General features: G+C 43.4%; 1 protein-coding gene across 2 annotated transcripts in view; it reads right to left on the bottom strand.

The window, feature by feature from the left end:
- LDAH (lipid droplet associated hydrolase) overlaps nt 1-27552 on the bottom strand; it is a 209495-nt gene that overhangs the window by 88186 nt on the left and 93757 nt on the right. For both annotated transcript variants that reach the window (XM_038751343.1, XM_038751342.1), the window contains exon 4: nt 18743-18912. In XM_038751343.1, the coding sequence (XP_038607271.1) occupies nt 18743-18912 (170 nt within the window). The remainder of the gene's footprint in view (nt 1-18742; nt 18913-27552) is intronic.

The following is a 27552-nucleotide window of genomic DNA, read 5'->3' as shown; positions in this document are numbered from 1 at the left end:
GAAGATCAAGTGCCTCTGTGCTCACCAGTGAGAGCGCCAGAAACTCTATTTCTTTCTTTTTGAAATAATACTTTTTTGGTGATTTTTTGCAAACAAAGAGCCCACCTGAAAGTGTGGCTCTTCCTCCTATAGCGCTTCCATATATAGCTACCTTCCTTCCTCTCCCCCTCGTCCCCCTCTCCATCCCCCCCATCTTACCTCCTTCCCTTCCCCACAGCACCTGTATATGTGTATATATGTTTGTACATATTTATTACTCTATTTATTTATTTATTTATTTTACTTGTACATATCTATTCTATTTATTTTATTTTATTAGTATGTTTGGTTTTGTTCTCTGTCTCCCCCTTCTAGACTGCGAGCCCACTGTTGGGTAGGGACTGTCTCTATATGTTGCCAACTTGTACTTCCCAAGAGCTTAGTACAGTGCTCTGCACACAGTAAGCGCTCAATAAATACGATTGATTGATTGATTGATTGATTGATTACTTTCTCTGTTTATTATTTATGCACTATCTCCTCCTACCTGTAATTTATTTTAGTAGTGTCTGTCTCCCCACTAATGTCATAAACTCCTTCCAGGCAGTGATCATGTCTACTAATTCGAGTGTCCTCTCCCTACACTCTGGAAGAGTGCTGTGCATATAGATGGTGTTCAATAAACAGTACCGGTTGTGTCGATCAATCAATCGTATTTATTGAGTGCTTAATGTATGCAGAGCACTGTACTAAGCGCTTGGGAGAGTGACTACAACAGAATCAGTAGACATGTTCTCTGCCCACAAGGAGCTTAAAGTGTCAATTTAAGTCCAATCAATCAATAGCATTTCCTGAGTTCCAGCTTCAGTGGACATAGAAAACTGCTGGCAATTAGCCCCCTCCACATAAACAAGTCACCCTTTAGCCTTCTGTTCTCCAGGCTAAATAACTCCAATTTCTCTAGTTTTTACCTTAAAGAATATGTTTTCCTCCTTTCTAAACACTTTTTGTTCTTCCTTGAACCCTTCCTGTTTAATATGGGAAATAACATGATCTAGTGGAAAAATCAAGGGCTTGGGAGTCAGAAGACCTGGGTTCTACTCCCAGCTCCGCCATTTGTCCGCTGAGTGACTTTGGGCAAATCATTTCACTTCCCTGTACCTCAGTTTCCCTGACTGAAACATGGGGATTAAATCCTACTACTGCCCGCCTTAGACGGTGAACGCTATGTGGCACACGGACTATGTCCAACCTGATCATCTTGAATCTACCCCAGGGCTTTTAGTATAGTGCCTGGCATATACTAAGCACTTAATAAATACCATAATTATTATTATGATTGTTTTTAAAGTGCACACCAAACCTGAACAACAATCCCCTAAGCAGATCTAAGCTGTGAGCCCATTGTTGGGTAGGGACCATCTCTATATGTTGCCAACTTGTACTTCCCAAACGCTTAGTACAGTGGTCCGCACACAGTAAGCGCTCAATAAATACGACAATGAATCTAAACAGAGAGGGAGGAAACATCAAAATCACGTAGACTCCTATTTGACTTCTCCCGATGGATCGCAATAGCTGTGTGAGGCTTCTGAAATGACAGGACTACTTTACTGTTGCTGCTTTGACTCACAACAAGCTTCCAGTCAATTTTGACTATCTTTTTCTCTTGAACTGATCCTTAGCCTGCCTTGCCTTCATGTTGCCAACTTGTACTTCCCAAGCGCTTAGTACAGTGCTCTGCACACAGTAAGCGCTCAATAAATACGACTGATTGATTGACTGATTTCCTCACTCCTTTGCACATTTTCCTTACTAAAACGTAGCTTGTTTCGTGTGATGGTTTCTCCACTCGGTTTAGGTCCCTTTGATTGGTTTTCCTGTTTGACCCAAATGGCAACACCACTTGACTGGCTATCTCTTGCAAATTTGAGGACGACGTTCTTCTCATTTATTCAATCATATTTATTGAGCACTTACTGTGTGCAGAGCACTGTACTAAGTGCTTGGGAGAGAACAGTATAGCAACAGACACACTCCTGCCCACAATGACTCACAGTCTAGCGGGGGAGACGGACATTAATATAAATAAATAAATTATAGATATATACATATGTGCAGTGGGCATGGGAGGGAGGATGAATGAAGGAGCAAGTAAGAACAGCGCAGAAGGGAAAGGGAGAAGAGGAGGAGAGGAGGGCTTCTTGGAGATGTGCCTTCAATGAGACTTTGAAGTGGGGGAGAGCAATAATGGTATTTGTTAAGCACTTACTATGTGCAAAGCACTGTTCTAAGCATTAGGGGTATACATGGTGATCAGTTTGTCCCACGTGGGGCTCACAGTCTTAATCCCCATTTTACAGATGAGGGAACAGAGGCACAGAGAAGTTAAGTGACTTGCCCAGAGTCACACAGCTGACAATAATCTGTCTGATATGAGAGCGGAGGGCATTCCAGGCCAGGGGTTGGATATGGGTGAGTGGCTGGTGGTGAGATAGACGACATCGAGCTACAGTGAGAAAGAAGGTCAGCATTAGAGGAACGAAGTATGTGGACTGGGTTGTAGTAGGAGAGTGATTAAGGGGATTAGGTGCTTTAAAGCCATCGGTGAGGAGTTTTTGCTTGATATGGAGATGGATGGGCAACCACCGGAGCTTCTCAGGCATGGGGAAACATGGTCCGAATGTTTCTGAAGGAAAATGATTCGGGAGGCAGACTGGACTATGGACTGGAACGGGGAGAGACGGGAGACGGGAAAGTCAGCAAGGAGGCTTATACCCTAATAAATGAGAAGCACCTCGTCCTCAAATTTGCAAGAGATAGCCAGTCAAGTGGTGTTGCCACTTGGGTCAAACAGGAAAACCCAATCAGAGGGATCTAAACCGAGTGGAGAAACCGTCACGTGAAACAAGCTACGTTTTCGTAAGGAAAATGTGCAAAGGAGTGAGGAAATCAGTCAATCAATCAGGACAAGTGCTTGCATTAATGTGTTAGCAGTTTGGACGGAGAGGAAGGGGAGGAGTCTTTGCTCTTTGCATTTGGGACTTTTAGATAGATCAGGGGCCTGCAAGGACCTGGGTTCTAATCCTCGCTCTGCCTCATGTCTGCCTAGACTGTGAGCCTGTTGTTGGATAAGGACCATCTCTATATGTTCATTCATTCATTCAATTGTATTTATTGAGCGCTTACTGTGTGCAGAGCACTGTACTAAGTGCTGCCGACTTGTATTTCCCAAGCGCTTAGTACAGTGCTCTGCACACAGTAAGTGCTCAGTAAATATGATTGAATGAATGAATGAACGCTGAGTGACCTTGGAGAAGTCACTTTACTTCTCTGTGCCTCAGTCATCTATAAAATGGAGATTGAGTGGGACAGGGACTGTGTCCAACCTGATGATCTTGTATCTACCCCAGTGCTTAGACCAGTGCTTTACACACTGGAAGTGCTTAACAAATACCATCACTATTATTATTTTAAATATTAAAACGTTATTATTATGGTACATATAAAGTGCTTAATATGTGCCAAACCCTGTATTAAGTGCTGAGGTAGATAGCAGATAACCAGGTTGAACACAGTCCCCCCATCCCTCTTTGGGTTCACATTGCAAGTAGGAGGGAGTAGGATTTAATCCCCATTTTACAGATGAGGCAACTGAGGCACAGAGAAGTTAAACGGCTTGCCCAAGGTCACGCAGCAGGCAAGTGACAGAGGTAGTATTGCAACACAGGTCCTCTAACTCCCAGGCTTGGTTGTTTCTCACTAGGTCACGCTGCTTCCCATAAAACGCATAATGATTTAAACTACTGAAATACTTAATGGCACCAAAATCCTCAGAAGAAATGCTCTAGATTCAAGATAAGTAGTTACATGCACGCAAAATCCACGCTTTTGCTTTCTCATCACTTTCCAAAAATTTGCCTTTTCGGCTGAAGTTTTCCACACTTGGTTTCAGCCCAAAGGTAATCTTTTGCCAACATTTGTGCAAAATACATTAAATTGTTTTTGAGTTATAAGAGGATGAAATTACTCCCATGATTTTTCCACTTTAAAAGCAATTTAAAGGTGGGCTTGAAGGCAGATAACTAAAAAAAGTTGAAATTGAAAAGCTGACGCTTTCCAGGTGTCTGTTTCTCAGGGAATCAGTCTCCTGAAAAGAAAGAAATCTTTTTACAAAAAAAATGAAGTCTGAGTGACTAAAGAATACCCTTTTTTGCCAGCTCCATATGAAATTCTACTGGTGTTTGGAGTTTTGCTGTTTTCTGAAATGGAGTTTCACAAACCAGATCTGTAACTGCAAGACTGTTCAGCTATTTCACACAATCAGGGTGGAGCAACTGCTTGGTTAAAATAGGGGGAACCAGGAGTCCTACTTTTCATCTTTTCCTCACTCACACGCGCAAACACACACACACTCTTTTTAAATCCCCAAATCTCTTTGTATACACACAAAAATACGGAGAATAAGGTTAAAACTTTGCTTCCACACACAGTACCTAAGCCTTTCCAATGGAAATAGGATTGGCAGTCGCTTCACTTCTCTGTGGCTCAGTTTCCTCATGTGCAAAATAGGGATTCAACACCCCTACTTAGAATGGAAGCCCCACGTGGGACTTGATTATCCTGAATCAACCCCCGTGGTTAATACAACACAGTGTAATACAAATGCTACAGTTATTATTAGACAGGTTTCCCCTTTAATTTGAAAAATAGTTAAGACCTTTCAGTTGACTTTATGTAAATGGTTAGTTACCTTTTGCGGTGTTACAGAGTTGGAAGCGCATGGTGGTAGGTGTGCATGTTATCGTCCCGTCTCCCTCCGACCATTCCTCTCCAAACTCCTCGAGCAAGTCGTCTACACCCACTGTCTCAAGTTCCTCTCCTCCAATTTTCTCCCTAACATCCTCCAATCTGGTTTCCATCCCCTTCATGTCACAGAAACCGCCCTCTTAAAAGTCACCAACGATCTCTTTCTTGCCAAATCCTCTACTCCATCCTAATCCTCTTCGATCTCTCAACTGCCTTTGACACAGTCGACCACCCCCTTCATTATCCAACCTCGGTTCTCCTCCTCTCTCTCGGGTCGCTCATTCTCAGTCTGTTTCCTTCCTCCTCTGCCTCCCACCCCCTAAATGTGGGGGGCCCTCAAGGTTCAGTTCTGAGTCCCGTTCTACCCTCCATCTCACTTGGAGAACTCAATAGCTCCCATGGCTTCAGCTGCCACCTCTATGCAGATGATAACCAAATCTTCATCTCCACCTCTGACATCTCTCCCTCACTGCAGTCTCACATTTCCTCCTGCCTTCAAGACGTCTCTACTTGGATGTCCTCCCGTCACCTGAAACTTAATGTCTAAAACTGAACTTCTTATCTTCCCACCCAAACCCTGTCGTCCCCCTGACTTTTCCATCACTGTAGATGGCACCACCATCCTTCCTGTCTCACAAGCCCATAACTTTGGCCTTATCCTTGACTCCTCTCTTTCATTCAATCCACAGAATCAATCCATCACTAAATCCTGTAGATTCCACCTTCACGACACTGCTAAAATCCGCCCCTTCCTCTCCAGCCAAATTGCTACCACATTAATCCTATCACTTATTCATTCATTCATTCATTCATTCAATTGCATTTATTGAGCGCTTACTGTGTGCAGAGCACTGTACTAAGCACTTGGAAAGTACAATTCGGCAACAGAGAGAGACAATCCCTACCCAACAATGGGCTCACAGTCTAGAAGGGGGATACGGACAAAGAAACAAAACAAGTAAACAGGTGTCAACAGCATCAAAATAAAGAGAATTATAAATCTATACACATCATTAATCAAATGAATAGAATAATAAGTATGTACAAATATACACAAGTGCTTTGGGGCGGGGAAGGGGGTAGAGCAGAGGGAGTCGGGGCGATGGGGAGGGGAGGAGGAGCAGAGGAAATCCCGGCTCCGCCACTTGTCAGCTGTGTGACTTTGGACAGGTCATTTAACTTCTCTGTGCCTCAGTTACCTCATCTGTAAAATGGGCATGAAGACTGTGAGCTCCACGTGGGAGAATCTAGTCAGTCAGCTGTATGTATTAAGCGCTTAATCAATCAATCGTATTTATTGAGCGCTTACTGTGTGCAGAGCACTGCACTAAGCGCTTGGGAAGTACAAGTTGGCAACATATAGAGATGGTCCCTACCCAACAGTGGGCTCACAGTTTAGGGTAATGGGTCCTACCTCGCCTTAATTATTGTATCAGCCTCCTTGCTGACCTCCCAGCCTCCTGTCTCTCCCTGACTCCAGTCCATACTTTACTGCCTGGATCATTTTCCACAAAAACGGTTCAGGACAATGTTTCCCCCTTCCTCATGAAACTCCAGTGGATGCCCATCCACCTCTACATCAAACAAAAACTCCTCATCATTGGCTTTAAAGCAGGAAATCTCCTTCTCCACTCCTACCTCACCTCATTACTCTCTTACTACAACCCAGTCCACATGCTTCACTCCTCTAATGCTAACCTCCTCACTGTACTTTGATCTTGTCTACCACACCACCGACCTCTCGCCTACATCCTACCTCTGGCCTGGAACACCCTCCCTCCCCGTATTCGACAGACAATTACTCTCTCCCCCTTCAAAGCCTTACGGAAAGCACATCTCCTCCAAGAGGTCTTCTTTCCTCTTCTCCCTCTCCCTTCTGCGTCACCCTGCCCAGTTCTCTTAATTCAATTCCCCCTCCCAGCACTTATGTACATACCTGTAACTTATTTATTTGTACTGACGCTGCCCCCTGATCTAGGCTGTAAGGTAGTTGTGGGCTGGGAATGTGTCTGTTGACTGCTGTACTGTACTCTCCCAAGTGCTTAGAACAGTGCTCAGCACACAGTAATAATACTGATGGTATTCGTTAAGTGCTTACTATGTGCAAAGCACTGTTCTAAGCGCTGGGGGGATACAAGGTGATCAGGTTGCCCCACGTGGGGCTCACAATCTTAATCCCCATTTTACAGATGAGGTAACTGAGGCACGTGACTTGCCCAAAGTCACACAGCCAATAAGTGGCGGAGCTGGGATTAGAACCCATGACCGCTGACTGCCAAGCCCGTGCTCTTTCCACTGAGCCACGCTGCTTCTCTAGGCGCTCAATAAATACAACTGAATGAATGAATGAAAGTACGTCTCTGAACAGTCTCCTAAAGGAGCTATAAGTCTCTTTAATTGCAGCTCCGTCATATAATCCTCCTTTCTCCCCTCCTTTAAATTAGCAGTTTGGGTAGCCTGGGACGGCATTTTTCAACATTGTTGGACAAGAACCAGGAGGGGCCGGCTTGGCTCCCGAAAACCTGGCCTGGACAAGCCTCTAGTGCTCCTCTAGTACGAAGAATCAATCAATCAATCAATCATATTTATTGAGTGCTTACTGTGTGCAGAGCACTGTACTAAGCGCTTGGGAAGTACAGGTTGGCAACATATTGAGACAGTCCCTACCCAACAGTGGGCTCACAGTCTAGAAGGGGGAGACAGAGAACAAAACCAAACATATTAACAAAATAAAATAAATAGAATAGAGTTAGAATAGAAAAGAAGCAGTGTGGCCTAACAGAAAGAGCTTGGGCCTGAGAGTCGGAGGCCCCGGGTTCTAATCCCGGCTCTGTCACTTGCCTGCTTGCGTGAACTGGGACAAGTCACATCACTGCTCCACGCTTGTTTCTTCAACTGTAAAATGGGGATTTAACCCCTGTTCTCCCTCCTACTTAGAAGGTGAACCCCTTCTGGCATAGCGATCGCATCTGACCTGATGATCTTGTATTTACCCCAGCGCTTAATAAAGTGCTTGGTGCCTTGTAAGGGCTAAAGGAATACCACAATTATAATATTATAATTCCAATCATTGTTACCGACATTTCACAGTTAGCATCAGATGCACAGAGATTCTGGATTTCAGTCCAGTTAATGGTTTTGAAACAATGCTTGCTACAACCGTGCCTGGATGGGAAAATCACATAAGGATAGCTAGCTTTCTTTTGCTTTGGATGGTGATGCAGCTGAGAGACGGTACTATAGAGTTGCCCAAGGTCACACAGCAGGCAAGTGGCATGGTCAGGATTAGAACCCAGGTCCTCTGACGCCCAGGCCCATGCTCTTTCCACTAGACCTCACTGCTCCTTATAGTACTCTATTATTTCCCCTATCTGTAATTTTCCTAGCATCTGTCTCCCTCTGTAAACTCAAGTTTCTTGTTGGCAGGGATCTCAACTATCAACTCTATTGTACTTCCCCAAGTGCTTAGGACAGTATTCTGCCCATCACAAGCGATTAATAAATACCACTGATTGACTGTTATCTGGTTTCCCTCCCCTTTAGACTCTCCCAAGTGTTTAGCACAAAGCTCTGCACACAGTAGGGGCATAAAATACCACTGACTGACTGATATCTTAGGGTCGGAAACATCATCCCTGATTTATAAGTGACTAATTTTAAGCCAACGTACAGAAAGGAAAAGAGCAGAACATTCTGGCTGCATTTACGGGAGGTGAACAAACAGCCTTACCCAAGTTTGCATTTAACTAAGAGGCAATGATTACTTTTCCCTCTAATTTTTCTAGGAGAAATTCTTTTAGAAGGCTCAGTGATGATATAGGCACGCAACTTTTCACCACCTAATTTTGCAGTGGGTCTTCTTCACATCCTTTCTTCCTTAGTTCCCTTTCTACTCCTCTAAACTTCCTTCCACTGCAAGGTGAGTTGTCAAGTTCTGACAGCTTTCACCGCTCTGAGCATTTGCCATCAAAAATTCCAGTAACAGTACATTCAACAGAAATTCAATTGTTGACAAAAATCCATCATTAGATAAGCAGTGTGGCCTAGTGGCCTTGTACATATCTATTCTATTTATTTTACTTTGTTAGTATGCTTGGTTTTGTTCTCTGTCTCCCCCTTTTAGATTCTGAGTCCACCGTTGGGTGGGGACTGTCTCTATATGTTGCCAATTTGTGCTTCCCAAGCGCTTAGTACAGTGCTCTGCACATAGTAAGCACTCAATAAATACGATTGATTGATTGATTGATAGTGGGAACAAATGGGCCCCCAAGTCAGACGACCTGTGTTCTAATCCCAGTTCCGCCACGGGTCTGCTGTGTGACCTTGGGCCAGTCACCTAACTTCTCTGTGCCTCAGTTACCTCATCTGTAAAATGGGGATTACATCCTCCTCCCTCCGACTCAGACCGTGAGCCTTCTGTGGCACAGGGTCTGTGTCAAACCTGATTATTTTGTATCATCATCATCATCATCATCATCATCATCATCAATCGTATTTATTGAGTGCTATGTGCAGAGCACTGTACTAAGCGCTTGGGAAGTACAAATTGGCAACATATAGAGACAGTCCCTACCCAGTATCCATCCCAGCATTTAAGAGCAGTGCTTAACAAGTACCATAAATACTATAGAAAACCACTATCCCTCTTCTGAAGTATGATACGGTGGATGACACATCAGTCCTTAGACTGAGGATACAACCAGGATATTTTTCTTTATTTTGCAGGTGGAATCAATGCTATTTATTAAGTGCTTACTCTGTGCAGAGCACTGTACTAAGCCCTTGGGAGAGTGCAATATGATAGAGATAACAGATGCAATGATTTTACGGTCAAGTGGGGTGAGGTGGAAACAGACCCAAGTGTATGGGCGACTTGGGGAAGGACGAACAGCTGGGGAAATGAAGGTTAATCAGGGAACACCTCTTGGAGGAGGTGTGATTTTAGGAAGACGGGGGAAGAGTTGTGATCTGTCAATCTGAAGTGTGGGTGGCAGGGGGGCAGAAGGGAGGGCAGGAGCCAGGGGTTGTCAGCGAGACAGACCAGGCTGACGTCCCGTGAACTGGTTGGCACTGGAGGAGTGAGATGTGTGGGCTGAGTTCTAGTGGGAGATTAGTGGAGTAGGCAGGAAGGGGGAGAACTGATTGAATGCTTTAAAGCCAATGGTGGGGTGTTTCCGTTTCACACAAGAGATGGATGGGCAACAATTGGAGGCATCTGAGGAATGGGGAGACTGAACAGGTTTTTCAGAAAAAATGATCCAGGCAAGACGGCATAGGAAGGACTGGAGAGGAGAGAGATTGAAGGCGGATGGGTCACGGAGGAGGCTGATGCAGTAGGTCAAGGCAGGACAGATGTGCTTGGACCAGTGTGGCAGCAGTTTGGATGGAGAAGAAGGGGTGGATTCTGGAGACTTCCATCGATTCAGTCCCACAAGCGGTATTAGTTTTTATTACTCAATTCTGGGCCTGCTGGTTTGAAGAAGCCACTTATCTGCTGTGTGACTTTGGGCAGGTCACTTAACTTCTTCGGGCAAGTCGCTTAACAGAGAAGCAGCATGGCTCAGTGGAAAGAGCACAGATTTGGGAGTCGGAGGATGTGGGTTTTAATCCCGGCTCCGCCACTCATCTGCTGTGTGACCTAGGGCAAGCCATTTAACTTCTCTGTGCCTAAGCTACCTCATCTGTAAAATGGGAATTAAGACTGTGTGCCCCACATGGCACAAGCTGATTACCTTGTATCTACCAGTGCTTAAAAAATACCATTATTAATCAATCAATCAATCATATTTATTGAGCGCTTACTGTGTGCAGAGCACTGTACTAAGCGCTTGGGAAGTACAAGTTGGCAACATATAGAGACAGTCCCTACCCAACAGTGGGCTCACAGTCTAAAAGGGGGGACATTATTATTATTATTATTATTTCTCAGTGCCTCAGGTACCTCATCTTCAAAATGGGGGGACAGGGACCGTGTCCAACCCCAGTGCTTCTTGCAGTGCCTGGCACGTACTAAGCGCTTAACAAATACCATTTAAAAAAAGCCGACCTACAAGGAATCTCATATTTTCAAGAATTCTTCCTAGGCCTAGCAAAGAGATTTTTATATTGTTTGCCAATGGAAGTTGCTTTTTCAAGCCAGAACTAGACTAAGGCAACATCTCAATTTGAGATGTTTTGAGTTCTCAACTTGGCTCGTTCAACCCAGGTCTTCAAGGCAGCAGTGCAAGTAGACCGGCTACCAATTCTGAGAATGGGGCGTATGATGTCACTCAAATGATAAGAAACAAGGAAATTTCAGGCCTTTTTTCTGGGAAAAAAAAAATAATAATAATGATGGCATTTGTTAAGAGCTTACTATGTGCAAAGCACTGTTCTAAGCGCTGGGGGGATGCAAGGTGATCAGGTTGTCCCACGTGGGGCTCACAGTCTTAATCCCCATTTTACAGATGAGGTAACTGAGGCGCAGAGAAGTGAAGTGACTTGCCCAAGGTCACACAGCAGACACATGGAGGTCTCAGGTGTCCCCAAAGGTGTTATATGCTAGTCTAATCCAACATGGGAGAGTTCACCCAAACCAGTTATTTGAATGCCTCACTACCAGCATGACGCAGGAAGCAGCGTGGCTCAGTGGAAAACAGCATGGGCTTTGGAGTCAGAGGTCATGGGTTCAAATCCCAGCTTCACCAATTGTCAGCTGTGTGACTTTGGGCAAGTCACTTCACTTCTCTGTGCCTCAGTTACCTCATCTGTAAAATGGGGATGAAGACTGTGAGCCCCCGTGGGACAACCTGATCGCCTTGTAACTTCCCCAGCACTTAGAACAGTGCTTTGCACATAGTAAGCGCTTAATAAATGCCATTATTATTATTATTATTACCCAAGGAGACAAAGCAAAAATAGTTGCAATACAATAATAACAATAATGATAGTAATAATAATGATGGCTTTATTTCCTTATGATACACCAATTTACTAACATTCATCCATTAATTTCCACAAAAAAACTCCATAAAGCATATTGACACTCTTATACCTATTCAACAGCAAAAGAAATTGAGGCAAAAAAGATATCGTGCCATGGGCGTATGAGACACCGGAGAGAATAAATGCAAAGCCAGACACTGGCTCCGATGGCTAATGCCTGTTAAGAAGCTCCTTGCTGATATGACCTTCCCAGATTTTTTTATGGTATTTGGTAAGCGCTTACTATGTGCCAGGCCCTGTATAAATTGCTGGGGTAGCTACAAGCTAATCAGGTTGGACACAGTCCCTGTCCCACATGGGGCTTTTAGTCTCAATTTCCATTTTCCACACGCGGTAACTGAGGCCCAGAGAAGTCAAGTGACTTGCCCAAGGCCACACAGCAGACAGGTGACAGAGCTGGGAGTGGAATCCAGGTCCTTCTGACTCTCCCGGGCTCTATCTACTAGGGCGTGCTGTTTCTCGGCGTCCAGACAGTTCATTCTTAAGACTTTCACACTGCGCTGATGATCCTTGTGTCAAGGATCTTAAATCGGGAAAGGGGAGAATTGAGGGGTTAAAAAACAGGCCCACCCCTCAAAAAATAGGTGCTCAGCACATTTACGGGAGGTACCTAATCAGGGTGGCTTTAGTATTACACAATGATCTGTTGTATATACTGGGCAACTCCAGGATCAGATCACCAGTCTGGGCTTCTTAGCATCAGTCAGAAACTTTATTTATATTAATATCTGTCTTCCTCGCTAGACTGTAAGCTCACTGCGAGCAGGGAACGTAACTCCCAATTCTGTGACAGTGTGCTCTCCCCAGCGCTTAGTACAGCGCACGGCACACGCTCACTAAATATGACCGATTGAAATAAACGAGCTGGGCAACCGTCATGTACAGCAACTGACTGAATTACGTTCAATCACTGAAAACAAACCACCAGGAACTTCCCAGGTTTTGATATTTCTAACCCAAGTTTTACAACGTATTTTCTCATCCTTTTTGACACACGACCTAATTGTCAGACCACCTGGAATAATGGGGCAGGGTACTTTCAGGCTGCAAAATGAGTCCTAAATACCAAATCAGTTTCAATGCACAGAAAAACTGAGGAAAAAAAGGCAAAAGGATTACAGGGGCAGCATAGTTTATGGTACACTAGATATGTATCACCTGTATATATGTATCACCTGTATATATGTTTGTACATATTTATTACTCTATTTATTTATTTATTTTACTTGTACATATCTACTCTATTTTATTTTGTTAGTATGTTTGGTTTTGTTCTCTGTCTCCCCCTTTTAGACTGTGAGCCCACTGTTGGGTAGGGCTCTTTATGTCTCTATATGTTGCCAACTTGTACTTCCCAAGCGTTTAGTACAGTGCTCTGCACACAGTAAGCGCTCAATAAATACGATTGATGATGATGATGATGATATGGTACGAGAAACAGCTTGGCTCAGTGGAAAGAGCATGGGCTTGGGAGTCAGAGGTCATGGGTTCAAATCCCAGCTCTGGCACTTGTCAGCTGTGTGACTTTGGGCAAGTCACAACTTCTCTGTGACTCAGTTACCTCATCTGTAAAATGGGGATTCTGTGAGGCCCACGTGGGACAACCTGATCACCTTGTATCCACCCCAGTGCTTAGAACAGTGCTTGGCACATAGTAAGCACTTAACAAATGCCATCATTATTATTATTATTATTATTACGGTCTATGGATTCACTCCGCACCGTTTACTGATTCACTTCAGCAGGCCATAACAATATTAATAATAATGGCATTTATTAAGCGCTTACTATGTGCCAAGCACTGTTCTAAGCTCTGGGGAGGTTACAAGGTGATCAGGTTGTCCCACGTGGGGCTCAGTCTTCACCTCCATTTAACAGATGAGGGAACTGAGGCACAGAGGAGTTAAGTGACTTGCCCAAAGTCACACAGCTGACAAGTGCCAGAGCTGGGATTCGAATCCATGACCTCTGACTCCAAAACCCGGGCTCTTTTCCACTGAGCCACGCTGCTCAGAGTTCCTGGGAATTGTAGTCAATTCCCTCCCTGCCCTTCCTTTCCTCACCATATTTCCTTCTTGGTCTTCCCTGTTCTCAACAGTTTTCCTGTATCTCCCTCCCACCTCACCATACCTGATTTCTCCCCCCTCCTCCTGGTAAATCTACGTCTACAGGAAAACGTATCCCGATATATAAGTGTTCATGAAATGGTCATATTTTGAAGAAACGCGACTCAGCTACACCGTGAGGTGGGAAGCAGCGTGGCTTGGAAAGAGCACAGGTTTGGGAGTCAGAAGACTTGGGTTCTAATCCCAGCTCGGCCAGTTGTCTGCTGTGTGACCTTGGGCAAGTCACTTAACTTCTCTGTGCTTCAGTCACCTCATCTATAAAATGGGGATTAAGACTGTGAGCCCCACGTGGGACAACCTGATTACCTTGTATCTACGCCAGCACTTAGAACGGTGTTTGGCACATAGCAAGCGCTTAACAAATACCATAACTCATCATCATCATCATCAATCGTATTTATTGAGCGCTTACTATGTGCAGAGCACTGTTCTAAGCGCTTGGGAAGTACAAATTGGCAACATAAAGAGACAGTGCCTACCCAACAGTGGGCTCACAGTCTAAAAGTAATAATTATTATTATTATTATTATTACACCTAAGCTAAACAGTACTACAGAAACTCTAGCCTAAAACGGTAAACCATAAGAATAGAAAGGCTCTTAAAAACCAGGGATTTTAAGACTCCTAGAGAAAATAAAAGAATCTTGCAAAAAAAAGAACTTCACAAAAATAAAACTAATTGACTGAACTACTAAACTACACGCATGTGCTCAAACCCTTGTGGGCGACAAATATTCCAGTAAAAATAAAAAAGAGATGAAAACACACGTTTCTTATTATCACACTTCATATGTTATAAAACATAATGGTTAACTTATTTTGGCAAAAAGACTAGAGCGTTGCACAACACTCTGGCTCACACAAATATTTGCTATTGTTAAATGCATTTTAAATGTAGCGTGTCTTGCTGACTTCCGGTAAAGTGAAGTCGCGACGTGGTCTGGAGATACCTAAATTTCGACCTTTCACTGAAGGTTATAGACTAGTGCTAGCATTAAATGGCGCAGGTGTAAAAAAATTAGTGAACAATTCACGGTTAACTGAAACCAGACAAAACTATTTGAGTACCTACAGATTCTGACCAAAAAACCCCCCCCATAACCCAAGTTGATCATTTTGGACAAATCTGATATTTTCTGAAGCCCTCCCTTTTTTACGGTAAAAACAGAGTTTCATGAGACTCTTTGAAAAGCCTCTATTTATAAAGTGTTATGTCTCTAGAAATGTTATTAGGATAAACTTGTATTTCCTACCTTTTCCCCCCCTTTTCACCACTATTTCTCTGAAGGAAAAGATGCTTGAAATTAGAATGGTAATGAGAAGAGTTTCAAAGCGTGTTGTCTGACCTTGGGCAGGTCACTCAACTTCTCCGTCCCTCAGTTCGCTCATCTGCAGTGTTGTTTGTACCCTCCAAGTCCTTACTTGGTACAGTGCTTTTCACACAGTAAGCGCTGAATAAATAGGATTGAATGAATGAATGCAGACTGGGGCTTCAATACTTGTTCTCCCTCCAACTAAGACTGTAAGTCTCATGTGGGATCTGATTATCTTGTATCTACCCCAGCACATATTACAGTGCTTGACACATAGTAAGCACTTAAATACCACAATTATCATCATCATCATCGTCATCAAACGTATTTATTGAGCACTTACTATGTGCAGAGCACTGTACTAAGAGCTTGGGAAGTACAAATTGGCAACATATAGAGACAGTCCCTACCCAACAGTGGGCTCACAGTCATCATTATGATGATGAGGATGATGTGGGTTCAGGAGGGCTTCATAGATGGTTATTCTTCAGGTATCTTGCAAACTAAAATTTAATAAAGCTAACAATTCCAGCTCGAATCCCAATTTTTAAGGGCCTTAAAAGGAAGAGGTGGGATTTCAGAGATATTCTCATTCAATATACCTCTTTTTTAATGATTCTTATTAAGTGCTTACAATTTGCCAGACACCCTTCTAAGATACAAGCTAATCAGTTTGGACACAGTCCCTGTCCTGCGTGGGGCTGACAGTCTTAATCCCTTAAGCATTAAGCAGTTGATGGTCTCCAGATTTGACCTCGTGAAAGGTGAAAGAGACCTTACTTAGGGAGTGCGGCTTTAATCTGGGAAAGTTCTTTGAAAGAGCCATGTGGCTATCCTAGGCTTAGGGCCGGGATCGCCGATGGTCTACAAAGGCTACCCCATCCTCCTACCCAATCTCTGTTTGAGGCAGAGGTTCACATTCTCCTCCCAGGCTCAGGATTTTTTGTGTTTCTTATGATGGTATTTCTTAAGTGCCCGGCATGGTACTAAGCACTGGGAAAGAAACAAGCTAATCATGGTGAACGCAGTTCATCTTCCACATGAGGCTCACAGTCTTAATCTCCATTTTATGCATGAGGTAACAGACACAGAGAAGTGAATAATAATAATAATAACAATAGTAATGACACTTGTTAAGCACTTACTATGTGCCAGGCACTGTACTAAGCACTGGGGTGGGTACAAGCAAATCGGGTTGGGCACAGTCCCTGTCCCAAGTGGGGCTCACAGTCTTAATCCCCGTTTCACAGTTGAGGTAGCTGAGGCACTGAGAAGATAAGTGACTTCCCCAAGGTCACACAGCAGACAAGTGGCAGAACCCAGGCCCTTCTAACTTGCAACACTCTCTAGACCTTCCTAGAAGCCATTCATTCATTCAATCGCATTTATTGAGCGCTTACTGTGTGCATAGCACTGTACTAAGCGCTTGGAAAGTACAATTCAACAATAGAGACAATCCCTGCACACACCGGGCTTACAGTCTAGAAGAGGGGAGACAGATATCCAAACAAGTAAGCAGGTAGCAATAGCATAAATTATAAATATAAATAGAATTATCCAGGGGTCGATGGTGGGGCAGGCGAGAACGAGGCACAGTGAGAAGATTAGCTCCAGAGAAGCGGAGTGTGCAGGCTGGGCTGTAGGAGGAGAGAAGGGAGGTGAGGTAGGAGGGGGCAAGGTGATTGAGAGCTTTGAAGCAAATAGTGAGCAGTTTTCGCTTGATACGCAGGTTGATAGGCAACCACTGGAAATTATTGAGGAGCTGGAGTGACATGCCCAGAGTGCTTCCGTAGAAAGACAATCCAGGCAGCAGAGTGAAGTATAGACTGAAGTGGGAAGAGGCAGGAGGTTGGGAGATCAGAAAGGATGCTGATGCAGAAATCCAGTCGGGATAGGATGAGTGACTGTACTACCGTGGTAGCGGTTTGGATAGAGAGGATAGTGCCATCCACAGTGACGGGACAGTCAGAGAGAGGACAGGGTTTGGGAGGGAAGATAAGGAGCTCAGTGTTGGACATACTGAGTTTTAGGTGGTGGGAGGACATCCAAGTAGAGATGCCCTGAAGGCAGGAGGAGATGCAAGCCTGGAGGGAGGGAGAGAGAACAGGGGAGGACATATAGATTTGGGTATCAGCCGCAAAGAGATGATACACACCTACGCTGTGTCTCCAAGGAAATAATGCAGGAAGGTCCACTCACTGATTTCATTTCCTTTCGTTTCACTGAATAACAATCTATTAAGTTGCAAATCATTTTGAATTCTTACTACCTGGAGCTTTTTAAAAAAAGGAGGCACATATATAAATGTATAACCACATATGTGGGACACTCAACAGGCAAAGAGTTTGCTGTACTGGCCACACGTGGATGAGAACAGCCCAATTTCTCCTAGGAAATGGGCAGAGCAAGCTCAGTATCAATGATCGATCAATCGGTCAACCAACGGTATGTACTGAACGTTTACTGTGCGTTGAACACTGTACTAAGCCCTTGGGAGAGAACAATATTAGAGAAGCAGCATGGTGTAATGGATTGAGCACAGGCCAGGGAGCAAGATGGTCATGGGTTCTAATCCCACCTCTGCCATTTGTCTGATGTGTGACCTTGGGCAAGTCACTTAACTTCTCCGTGCCTCAGTTATCTCATCTGTAAGATGGGGATTGAGACTGTGAGCCCCACGTGGGACAAGCTAATGTGTCCACTCATTCATTCATTTATTCAATCGCATTTACTGAGCGCTTACTGTGTGCACAGCACTGTACTAAGCACTTGGGGAGTACAACTTGGCAACATATAGAGACGGTCCCTACCCAACAGCGGGCTCACAGTCTAGAAGGGGAAGACAGACAACAAAACAAAACATATTAACAAAATAAAATAAGTAGTATTTATTAATAGTATAGTATTTATTAATAAATAAATCGTAGTGTCCAACGATTTGCTTGGATCCACCCTAGCATTTTAATACAGTGCCTGGCACATAGTAAGCGCTTAACAAATACCATCATTAGTACGAATTATTATTATTACTATCATAACAGATTTGGTAGACATGTTCCCTGCCCACAAGAAACTAGATGATGATGATATACAGGATACGCATGGCACTTTTCAAAGAGCGTTCTTCTATTCATTCATTTGTTCAATAGCATTTATTAAGCGCTTACCTTGTGCAGAGCACTGGGCTAAGCGCTTGGGAAAGAACAGTACAACAATAAAGAGAGACAATCCCTGCCCACGACGAGTTTTTACCTTCTCCCCCATCTCCATGGAGAAAGGGAGGAGAGGTTACTAGCCTCATTTCACCAAAAGGGAAATTGATGTACAAAGAGGTTGAACCACAAAGTCACATATTTAAACAGTAGAAGAGTAGGGACCATATCTTCTCACTTCTAGCCTCGTGATCTTTCTATTCACCGAGACCTCGGACAAAAGGGAAAATAGGTGAGAACGGATGATGGCTTTGGAATCATTACTAATAAATTAAGGGTCGGGGGCAAGGCGGAGTGGGAGGGAGAGATCTTCTCCTACCTGGAGATGAGGTGCCCGCTTCATCATTTCAAGTATCACGTAGCAGCCTATCGAGTGGCCGATGAGGATCAACTTCTGGTCTTTTGGCACATGATTCCTCAGGAAAACGAGTTTGTGCTCTACTTGCCCATTCAGACCAAAGACATCATCCACTTCTTTAGCACCTGAGTCTGGGGGAAAAAAAACAACAAGAGAGGATTACTTGGTTTATTCAAGGAAGCCACTTAATGAACTTTTCACATTAATCCTGAAAAAGGCCCTGTCATTTAAAAAAAATGCATTGATAAATTTAAATCATCATTCTCAAAGTTTACATTTTTATTTCACTAATATATGGCTTAGAAAATAAAATCTATGCAACAGAGTTCTTCATTCAATCGTATTTACTGAGCACTTACTATGCGCAAAGCACTGTACTAAGCACTTGAGCACCTCTGTGTGCTAGCTCCTCGTGGGCAGGGAATGGGTCTGACAACTTTACTGTATTGTACTCTCCCAAGCGCTTAGTACAATGCCCTGCACACTGGAATCGCTCAATAAATTCCACTGACTGACTGATAGTTCCTGCTCCATGAAATTATTTGCTCTGGGCATTTCAGAGTTACATCTTACACAGTAGCTCATCTGGTGAATGACAGATATTGGAATTGAGAGTACTTCTCGTTATGATGACTGAGCCCAGTCGGGATTCACTTAAATCAATCAATCAATCAATCAATCGTATTTATTGAGCGCTTACTATGTGCAGAGCACTGTACTAAGCACTTGGGAAGTACAAATTGGCATCACATAGAGACAGTCCCTACCCAACAGTGGGCTCACAGTCTAAAAGAGTGGGCTCACAGTCTAAAAGGCACTTAAAGTGGCACTGTGCATGAAACAGGCCATAATAATAATAAATAATAATAATAATAATAATTGTGGCATTTGTTAAGCACTTATAGTGCCAGACACTGTACTAAGCACTGAGGTAGATAAAAGATCACTGCAAGATATAAGGCCATCAAACTCAGACAAAAGTTTAAGAGACAATAATACTTAGGAAGAAAATCACATTATATATAAAGTGAGTAAAGAAAGGAAAGAGCCACAGAGACAGACCGATAATGGACAAATTGGACGGTACTGGTTAAGCGCTTACTATGTGCCAAGCACTGTTCTAAGCACTGAATGAGTCAACTGCATTAGAGTACTGCTATTTTCGGATGCTAACATGAGAGTTTTATCCTCATTTTATAGATGAGGAAACTCTGGCCTAAAATGATCCTCTATCTATTTGAAAACACAAAAATTTGGCTTCGGCAAGGACACGGACAGGATGAGGTGATTACAGCACCTATATTCTGAACCAAGGGGTAAATGTACTAAAGTGGCTAGAATTCAAGGTCAAAAAGAAAGATATGATTGTAACTTCCAGTTATGAAACAATAATTCTTCAGAACTAACGCTTTGCTTCTGTCTTTGAAATTTATACCTCTCAAGCACTCAATTCTCGATTCAAAATTAACCTTTTTCGGAACACCTTCCAAGAGAAAAAAAACCTGCTAATACAACACTGCAAAAACATTACGTTTAACACTGAATTTTGTACTGCGTTAGAGACAGAAAGTATGGCTGCTACACGTACAAAATTAAAGGCACTCAAGGAAAAGGCCAACTGTAGCAAGAGTTGATATTACTTGTGCATTTTAAATGAGTATAAAACATGGAACGCTCAAATGAACTTTGCTCCCTCCTTCCCTGCCCTTAGCACATTAAACAGATGGAGATTTGGTCTAGGAAACTTTTTACAGAGGTTTCAGTGCATGTCTTACACACTAGGATGGGAACCTTAAAGTTGGCTCTCATATCACCTCGGTGTTTGGCTACAGCAGGATTGTGGTTGCCTAGAAAGAATAAATTTTTAAGTATATGCTTAATATAAAATAAAATAAAACCCTTATGGAAATTAACAGAATCCTGATTGATTGCCTTTGGGCTGTTCCATTTTGCCTTTACTTTGGTAACTGTTTTTTTTTCCCAAATGAGAAGCCCTTCCTAGTTTATTTGGCAAGAAACGGAAAGTAAAATGCTAGGATCAAATGACTTAAAGGCAATTTACCAAAATGGGCATCTGAATTTTTCTGGGAACACACTTTCTTACAGCTTTCCCACAGTATGCCATACACCTGCCTCGCCTCCCTACAAAAATAATTCTTGCCAACATGAGTTTATGATTATACATCAATAAAGACATTAAATTACAAATACTATAACTTTGTTTATAAATCAGTATACCATCCAACTGTAATGTTCACACTGAAATATCCTACAATGCTACTATTTCATTGAGAATTCTCAATGAGAACTGAAATTGATTTTAGAAAAAGCAAATAAACTGCAGTAAAGATATACCTGCCACCAAAGATACACCTTTTTGAAAACTTCACTGAACCTGTGTTGATTTACTCCGCAATTTTTAAATGAGTGAAGTCAAGGGACCAGGAAGTAAAGAAAGTTCAATAAATGTTTAAAAACTCCTACTGACATCACAGTTTTAAGCACTGTGTTTCAGATTAACCCTTCAACCTTAATCTGGCCCTCCTACCCTTGGGAACTATTTTTGTGACTCTCAAGATAAACATACCATTCATTAGTGTTTATTAGAGTAATTACTTTCTTGCAAAAGTACACTCCAAAAATAAATTGGAATTACTCAGGGATCTGAAGTACTATGTGGACATTATTTTCTCATTTTTGAATTAGAAATTTCATTTATATGCTTGACCACGGATTCTCTTTCCAATTTTAAAACATTTGCAAAGTGGCTGGGAAGCCCTTTGTCACAGAATGGAAATTTATAAGTGAATGGAAAAAGGAACTCCAAAAAATCAGAAAATATGAAATGTTTAATGCTTATTGAGGATATTAATCACCAGATAATTAAAAAATGTCCCCAAATCACCTATTTCAAATACTTTATAAAAATTAACATGATGTCACTCTATTAATTAGGATAATATGCATATTTTTCTTCTAGACTGTACATTCACTGCAGACAGAAAATGTGCCTGTCAAATCATGTATTGTATTCTTCCAAGTGTTCAGCACAGTGCTCTGCACATAGTCAGTGCTCAATAAACACCACTGATGATGCTCTTTTCCATTAGATATTTCAAATGTGTCCAATGCCCTCAGAAGTCTTCTGCGTGCTTGTGCTTGAAATATCTGTGGCATTCAAGGGGAAATAATAATTTGCCGAATGGTAATTTATATTCCTAAATTACACAGAATATGTTCCTAGTGACTCACTTAAAATGCGAGACAGCTCTGAATCGAATGGCTTCAGTTTAAATCAATTTCTAATCCAAAAACAATGGAGGCTACGAATTGCCTTTAGATGAAAGCGGTGTTGTCGGAAAATGATTGGTTCTGGGATTTTTCCGTTTCCTCACCTGTAAAGCGGGGGTTAAATCCCAGATGAAAGCGGTGTTGTCAGAAAATGATTTGTTCTGGGATTTTTCCGTTTCCTCACCTGTAAAGTGGGGGTTAAAATCCTTCTCCCTCCTGCTTAGACTGTGAGCCCAACGTGGGCCAGAGACCGTATCTAACATGCTTATCTTGTATCGATTAACCCCAGTGCTCAGAACAGTGCTTAGCACAGAGTAAGTGCTTAATAACAGAGCAAAGGGAAGGCAATCTGCTACAAGTCAAGACTCCCCTGTGCTGGGCAGCAGCAGCATGGGAGGGAGTGTAGGGCGGAGACTCAAGTTTACTTTTCCCAAACAGGTTGAGAGCTAAGCTAGGCCTGAACCCCTAGAAATCTTTCGGAAGGGTGCGGGAAGAGGGTTAGGGATCCTGGGGCCATGGGGCTCAACCTTTTAGAGTCTTGCCCTTGGCCTGGCATTGCCCTCTGCTCAAAAATGGAGATGTCAGGGGCTGAGGCTAGGGGTTTCCCTCCTTGGGGTGGGGAGGGGAAGAAACGGGAGGAGGGGAAGGGTTGAAACCTCCTAAGTCGTCTCTGTTTTGGGCATCAGTGCTGATTCCCTGTGGCTATGCCAACCGTGGGCTAGGAGGAAGGACCAGGGGAGGAGGGAAGGGGTGAGAGAGGGGAATTGATGCTGGCTTGGCTGCCGTCGTCAATGGATCGATCAAATTTATCGAGTGCTTACTGTGTACGCAGAACTGTATTAAGCACTTGGGAGCGTACGATGCGACAGTCAGTAGATACGTTTTATATTGATGCTATTGATGCCTGTCTACTTATGTTCTTTTGTTGTCTGTCTCTCCCCTTCTAGACTGTGAGCCCGTTGTTGGGTAGGGATTGTTTCTATTTGTTGTCGAATTGCACTTTCCAAATGCTTAGTACAGTGCTCTGCACACGGTAAGCGCTCAATAAATACGATTGAATGAATGAATGAATGAATGAATGAAAGGAGGCTGCCTCCATATTTTTACCAAGAAAACTCTATGGACACGCTACCAGAACAATTGGAGATGTAGGCAATCTGCATCTTAGCATGACTTACGAGGTCTCGGCATGAGATCCTGGATTTCTCTGAATATAAGATGGTTCCTACTTTTGTAATTTATTTAACCCTAGCTTTGGTGTTTCTAGCTAAGCAACACCACTGGTGCCTTAGCGCCACATGCCTCCATAACCATTTTGATCCTCTCCGACCACAAATGCTGGCCGTTTTTCAGATTCCTGTTGAACCCTATCCCGAAATGAGATCCCCGAGGGGGTTAGTCCTACCTTTGTAATTTATTTAACCCTAGCTTTGATGTTTCTAGCTAAGCAACACCACTGGTGTCTTAGCACCACATGCCTCCATAGCCATTTTGATCCTCTCCGACCACAAACACTGGCCGTTTTTCAGATTCCTGTTGAACCCTATCCCGAAATGAGATCCCCGAGGGGGGTTATCAGTCTGAAAACTTCAATATTAATAAAGTAGTCTCAGCAAGCACTCCCCTACCTTCCATCAGCCTTCTTCAAATAATCAGTCAATGGTATTCATTGAGCACTTACTGTGTGCAGAGCACTAAACACTCGGAAAGAATATAATTGAGTTGGTAGACTGCCTTCAAGGATCACTGCCCTTTAAGAGCCTATGGTCTAGTGGGGGCTGACAGACATTTAAAAAATTACAGTTAGGGGAAGCAACAATGCCTACGGATAGGTACCTAAGTGCTCTGGGGCTGGGGCGAGCATTAAAGTGGTTAGAAAGTACACAGCCAAGTATCTAGGTGACCCAGAGGAAAGGCAGAAGAGGGTGGGGAGTTGAGAGGATACTCATGGAAGGCTTCCTGGAGGAGATACAACCTTAGTATGACTGTGAACAAAGGGACAGAGTTGATCTGAAGCATCATGGTGTAGAGGAGAGAGCACAGCCTGGGAGTTAGAAGGTCATGGGCTCTAATCCCGGCTCCGCCACTTGTCTGTTTTGTGGCCTTGGACAAGTCACTTCACCTCTCTGTGCCTCAGTTATCTCATCTGTAAAATGGGGATTAAGACTGTGAGCCCCTTGCGGGCCAGGGACTGTGTCCGACCCGATTTGCTTGTATCCACCCCCAGTGCTTAGTACAGCGCTGGGCACATAGCAAGTGCTTAACAAATACCGCAACTATTATTATTAATTACTATCTGATGAATGTGAAGGAGGAGAGAGTAACAGGCAGGAAGGAGGAGATAAGCAAAAGGTCGATGAGAGGGATGAGATTGAGGCACGGTGAGTACGGTGAAGTGTGCAGGCTGGGTTGTAGTGGGAGAGGAGGAGGTTAGTTGGTAGGGAGAGAACTGACTGAGTGCCTTAAAGCCGATGGGATGAGTTTCTTTTTGATTCAGAAATGGATGGACAACTACTGGAGGTTTTTGAGGAGTGGAAACGTGCATGGAATGATTTTTTTGAAAAATCATCTGGGAAGCAGAGCAAAGTATACACTGGAGAGGGGAGAGGCTGGAGATGGCGAAGAGGCTGATACAGTAATCAAGTGGGGCGATATAACAAGTGCTTGGACCAAAGTGGTAGCAGTTTGGGTGGAGACAAAAGGGAGGATTAAGCAGCGCGGCTCAGTGGAAAGAGCCCGGGCTTTGGAGTCAGAGGTCATGGGTTCAAATCCCGGCTCCGCCAACTGTCAGCTGTGTGACTTTGGGCAAGTCACTTCACTTCTCTGGGCCTCAGTTCCCTCATCTGTAAAATGGGGATTAAAACTGTGAGCCCCCCGGGGGACAACCTGATCACCTTGTCACCTCCCGAGTGCTTAGAACAGTGCTTTGCCCATAGTAAGCGCTTAATAAATACCATTAAAAAAAAAAAAGATACAAATGCCAGGATTTGATGACTGCCTGGTTGAAGGATAGAGATGAGCTCATTACAGGCAGGGAACATGTCTGCTAATTCTGTTGCACTGTACGCTCCCACCCCACTCAGGGTCCCACCTGGAGAGTTTCCAGTATGGGAAACTCCAGTATGGGAGGGAGAGTCAAGCAGAAACTTTTCCATTCTTAGCTTGGCCAGCGGCTAGCGAGTGGAAGGCAATCTGCAAACTCCCCTGCACTGGGCAGCCGCGGCACGGGAGAGGATCAAGGGCGGAGACTAAAGTTTAGTGCGAGGAAGGAGGCAATGGTAAACTGCTTCTGGACTTTTACCAAGAAAGCTCTGCGGATCCACTACCAGAACGACTGCCGATGGAGGTAGGGCGTTCTGGGAGAGATGTGTGCATGGCATCGCTATGGGTCGAAGACGACTCAACAGCACAAGTACTCTCCCAAGCGCTTAGTACAGTGCCCAGCACATAGTGCTCATTAAATACCACTGACTGACTGAGTGATTAATGCCAAGGCCTCATCCTCCTCATTCACAGACAACAGACCACCACTCTCCCCACCTTCAAATCCTTATTAAATTCACATCTCTTCCAAAAGTCCTTCCCCAACAAAACCCTCATTTCCTCTACTGAGTCAGTACCCTTCAAGCCCTTGATATTCCTGGGCAAGTCACTTCATCATCAATCAATCGTATTTATTGAGCGCTTACTATGTGCAGAGCACTGTACTAAGCGCTTGGGAAGTACAAATTGGCAACATATAGAGTCCCTACCCAACAGTGGGCTCACAGTCTAAAAGATTTTAGACTTCACTTCCCTGTGCCTCAGTTACCTCATCTGTAAAGTGGGGATTAAGACTGTGAGCCCCACTTGGGACAGGGACTGTGTCCAACCCGATTTGCTTGTACCCACCCAGCGCTTAGTACAGTGCCTGTCACACAGTAAGCACTTAACAAATACCATCATTATTATTATTATTATTATTCACCCCAACCTCAGCCCCTCAGGCCTGTATATCTGCAATTTACTGAAATGTCTGCTTCCCTCCCGAACGTGTCTTCCAACTCTGTTGCACTGCACTCTCCCAAGCGCTTAGTACAGTGCTCTGGTCAGAGTAAGTGCTCAATAAATACCACTGACTGATCGATTGAGGGTGGGTTGGACATTGTGAGGGAAGGGGCAAGGTTAAAATAAAACACTAAGGAATAGTGAATGGTAAAATTAATGGAAAAACAAATCTAATGCAATTGTTTCCTGATAATGAACAGGTCTGTTTCAATCAATCAATGGTATTTATTGCCCTTACTGTGTGCTGGGCATTGTATTAATCAATCAATCAATCAATCGTATTTATTGAGCGCTTACTGTGTGCAGAGCACTGTACTAAGTGCTTGGGAAGTACAAGTTGGCAAGCATTTCCGAGAGCATACTATAACAGAGCTAGTAGATGTGTTCTCTGCCTACAAGGATCTTACGGTCTAGAAACGCAAACTGTACTCTTTTTGCTTCATGCACTTATTTGGTAAAGAAAAATTATTTGACGGTGAAACCGTTTTATCCATATATATGGATCTAAGGCTTTTTATATTATTATATATTATTCCTTCTACAAATACAAGAAAGAAAGGGCAGCTAACAGGAATTAATAGGCTGGGGGATTTTGTTTAATCTCCAATCACTTCGTAGTTTAGATAGGTTCCTAGGTTTAAAACCATATGAGAATGCATGTAAATATCTCTCCTACGTACAAATATACATCATATATTTTGAAGAGCTTATTGTGGGTTTATTTGTGCAAATTAAAGTCATACTTCTGATTACATACAGAAATCAAATTTTGGATAGGCAAACTGACACCTCAAAGTAGCCCTATATGGACCGGGACTGTGTCCAACCTGATTATTTTGTATCTACCCCAGTGCTTACTACAGCGCTTGGCAGGTGGTAAATCATCATCATCATCAATCGTATTTATTGAGCGCTTACTATGTGCAGAGCACTGTACTAAGCGCTTGGGAAGTACAAATTGGCAACATATAGAGACAGTCCCTACTCAACAGTGGGCTCACAGTCTAAAAGAGTCTGCGAACCCTATGGGGGACAGGGACAGTGTCCAACCTAATTAACTCGTACCTACCCCCAGCTCTCAGAACAGTGTTTGAGCCATAGTGAGCGCTTTACAAACGCCATTAAAAAAAGTGCTTATGAAATACCACAGTTATCATTATTATTATTACTACCATGTAGTTAATGCACTACCACTTACCCTTGAAAATGCTGGGTGAAAGGTTGAATTAATCATAAGTGTTTTGTGGGGGAAGCCCGGGGTCTGCGGAAAGCGGCGGCGAAGGCAGCTCTCCACCCGACAACGGGCCAGTTTTCTACGGCAGCTGTAGCTGCTTCTCCAATTCCTCGGGTTGTAAGAGCTAGACTGTAAGCTCGTTGTGGGCAGGGAACATCATCATCATCATCAATCGCATTTACTGAGCGCTTACTATGTG

Source organism: Tachyglossus aculeatus, chromosome 9, assembly GCF_015852505.1.
Source record: "Tachyglossus aculeatus isolate mTacAcu1 chromosome 9, mTacAcu1.pri, whole genome shotgun sequence".
Taxonomy (NCBI): domain Eukaryota; kingdom Metazoa; phylum Chordata; class Mammalia; order Monotremata; family Tachyglossidae; genus Tachyglossus; species Tachyglossus aculeatus.
The sequence above is the reverse complement of the archived record's forward strand: the minus strand, read 5'-3'. Positions and strand labels throughout refer to the sequence as shown.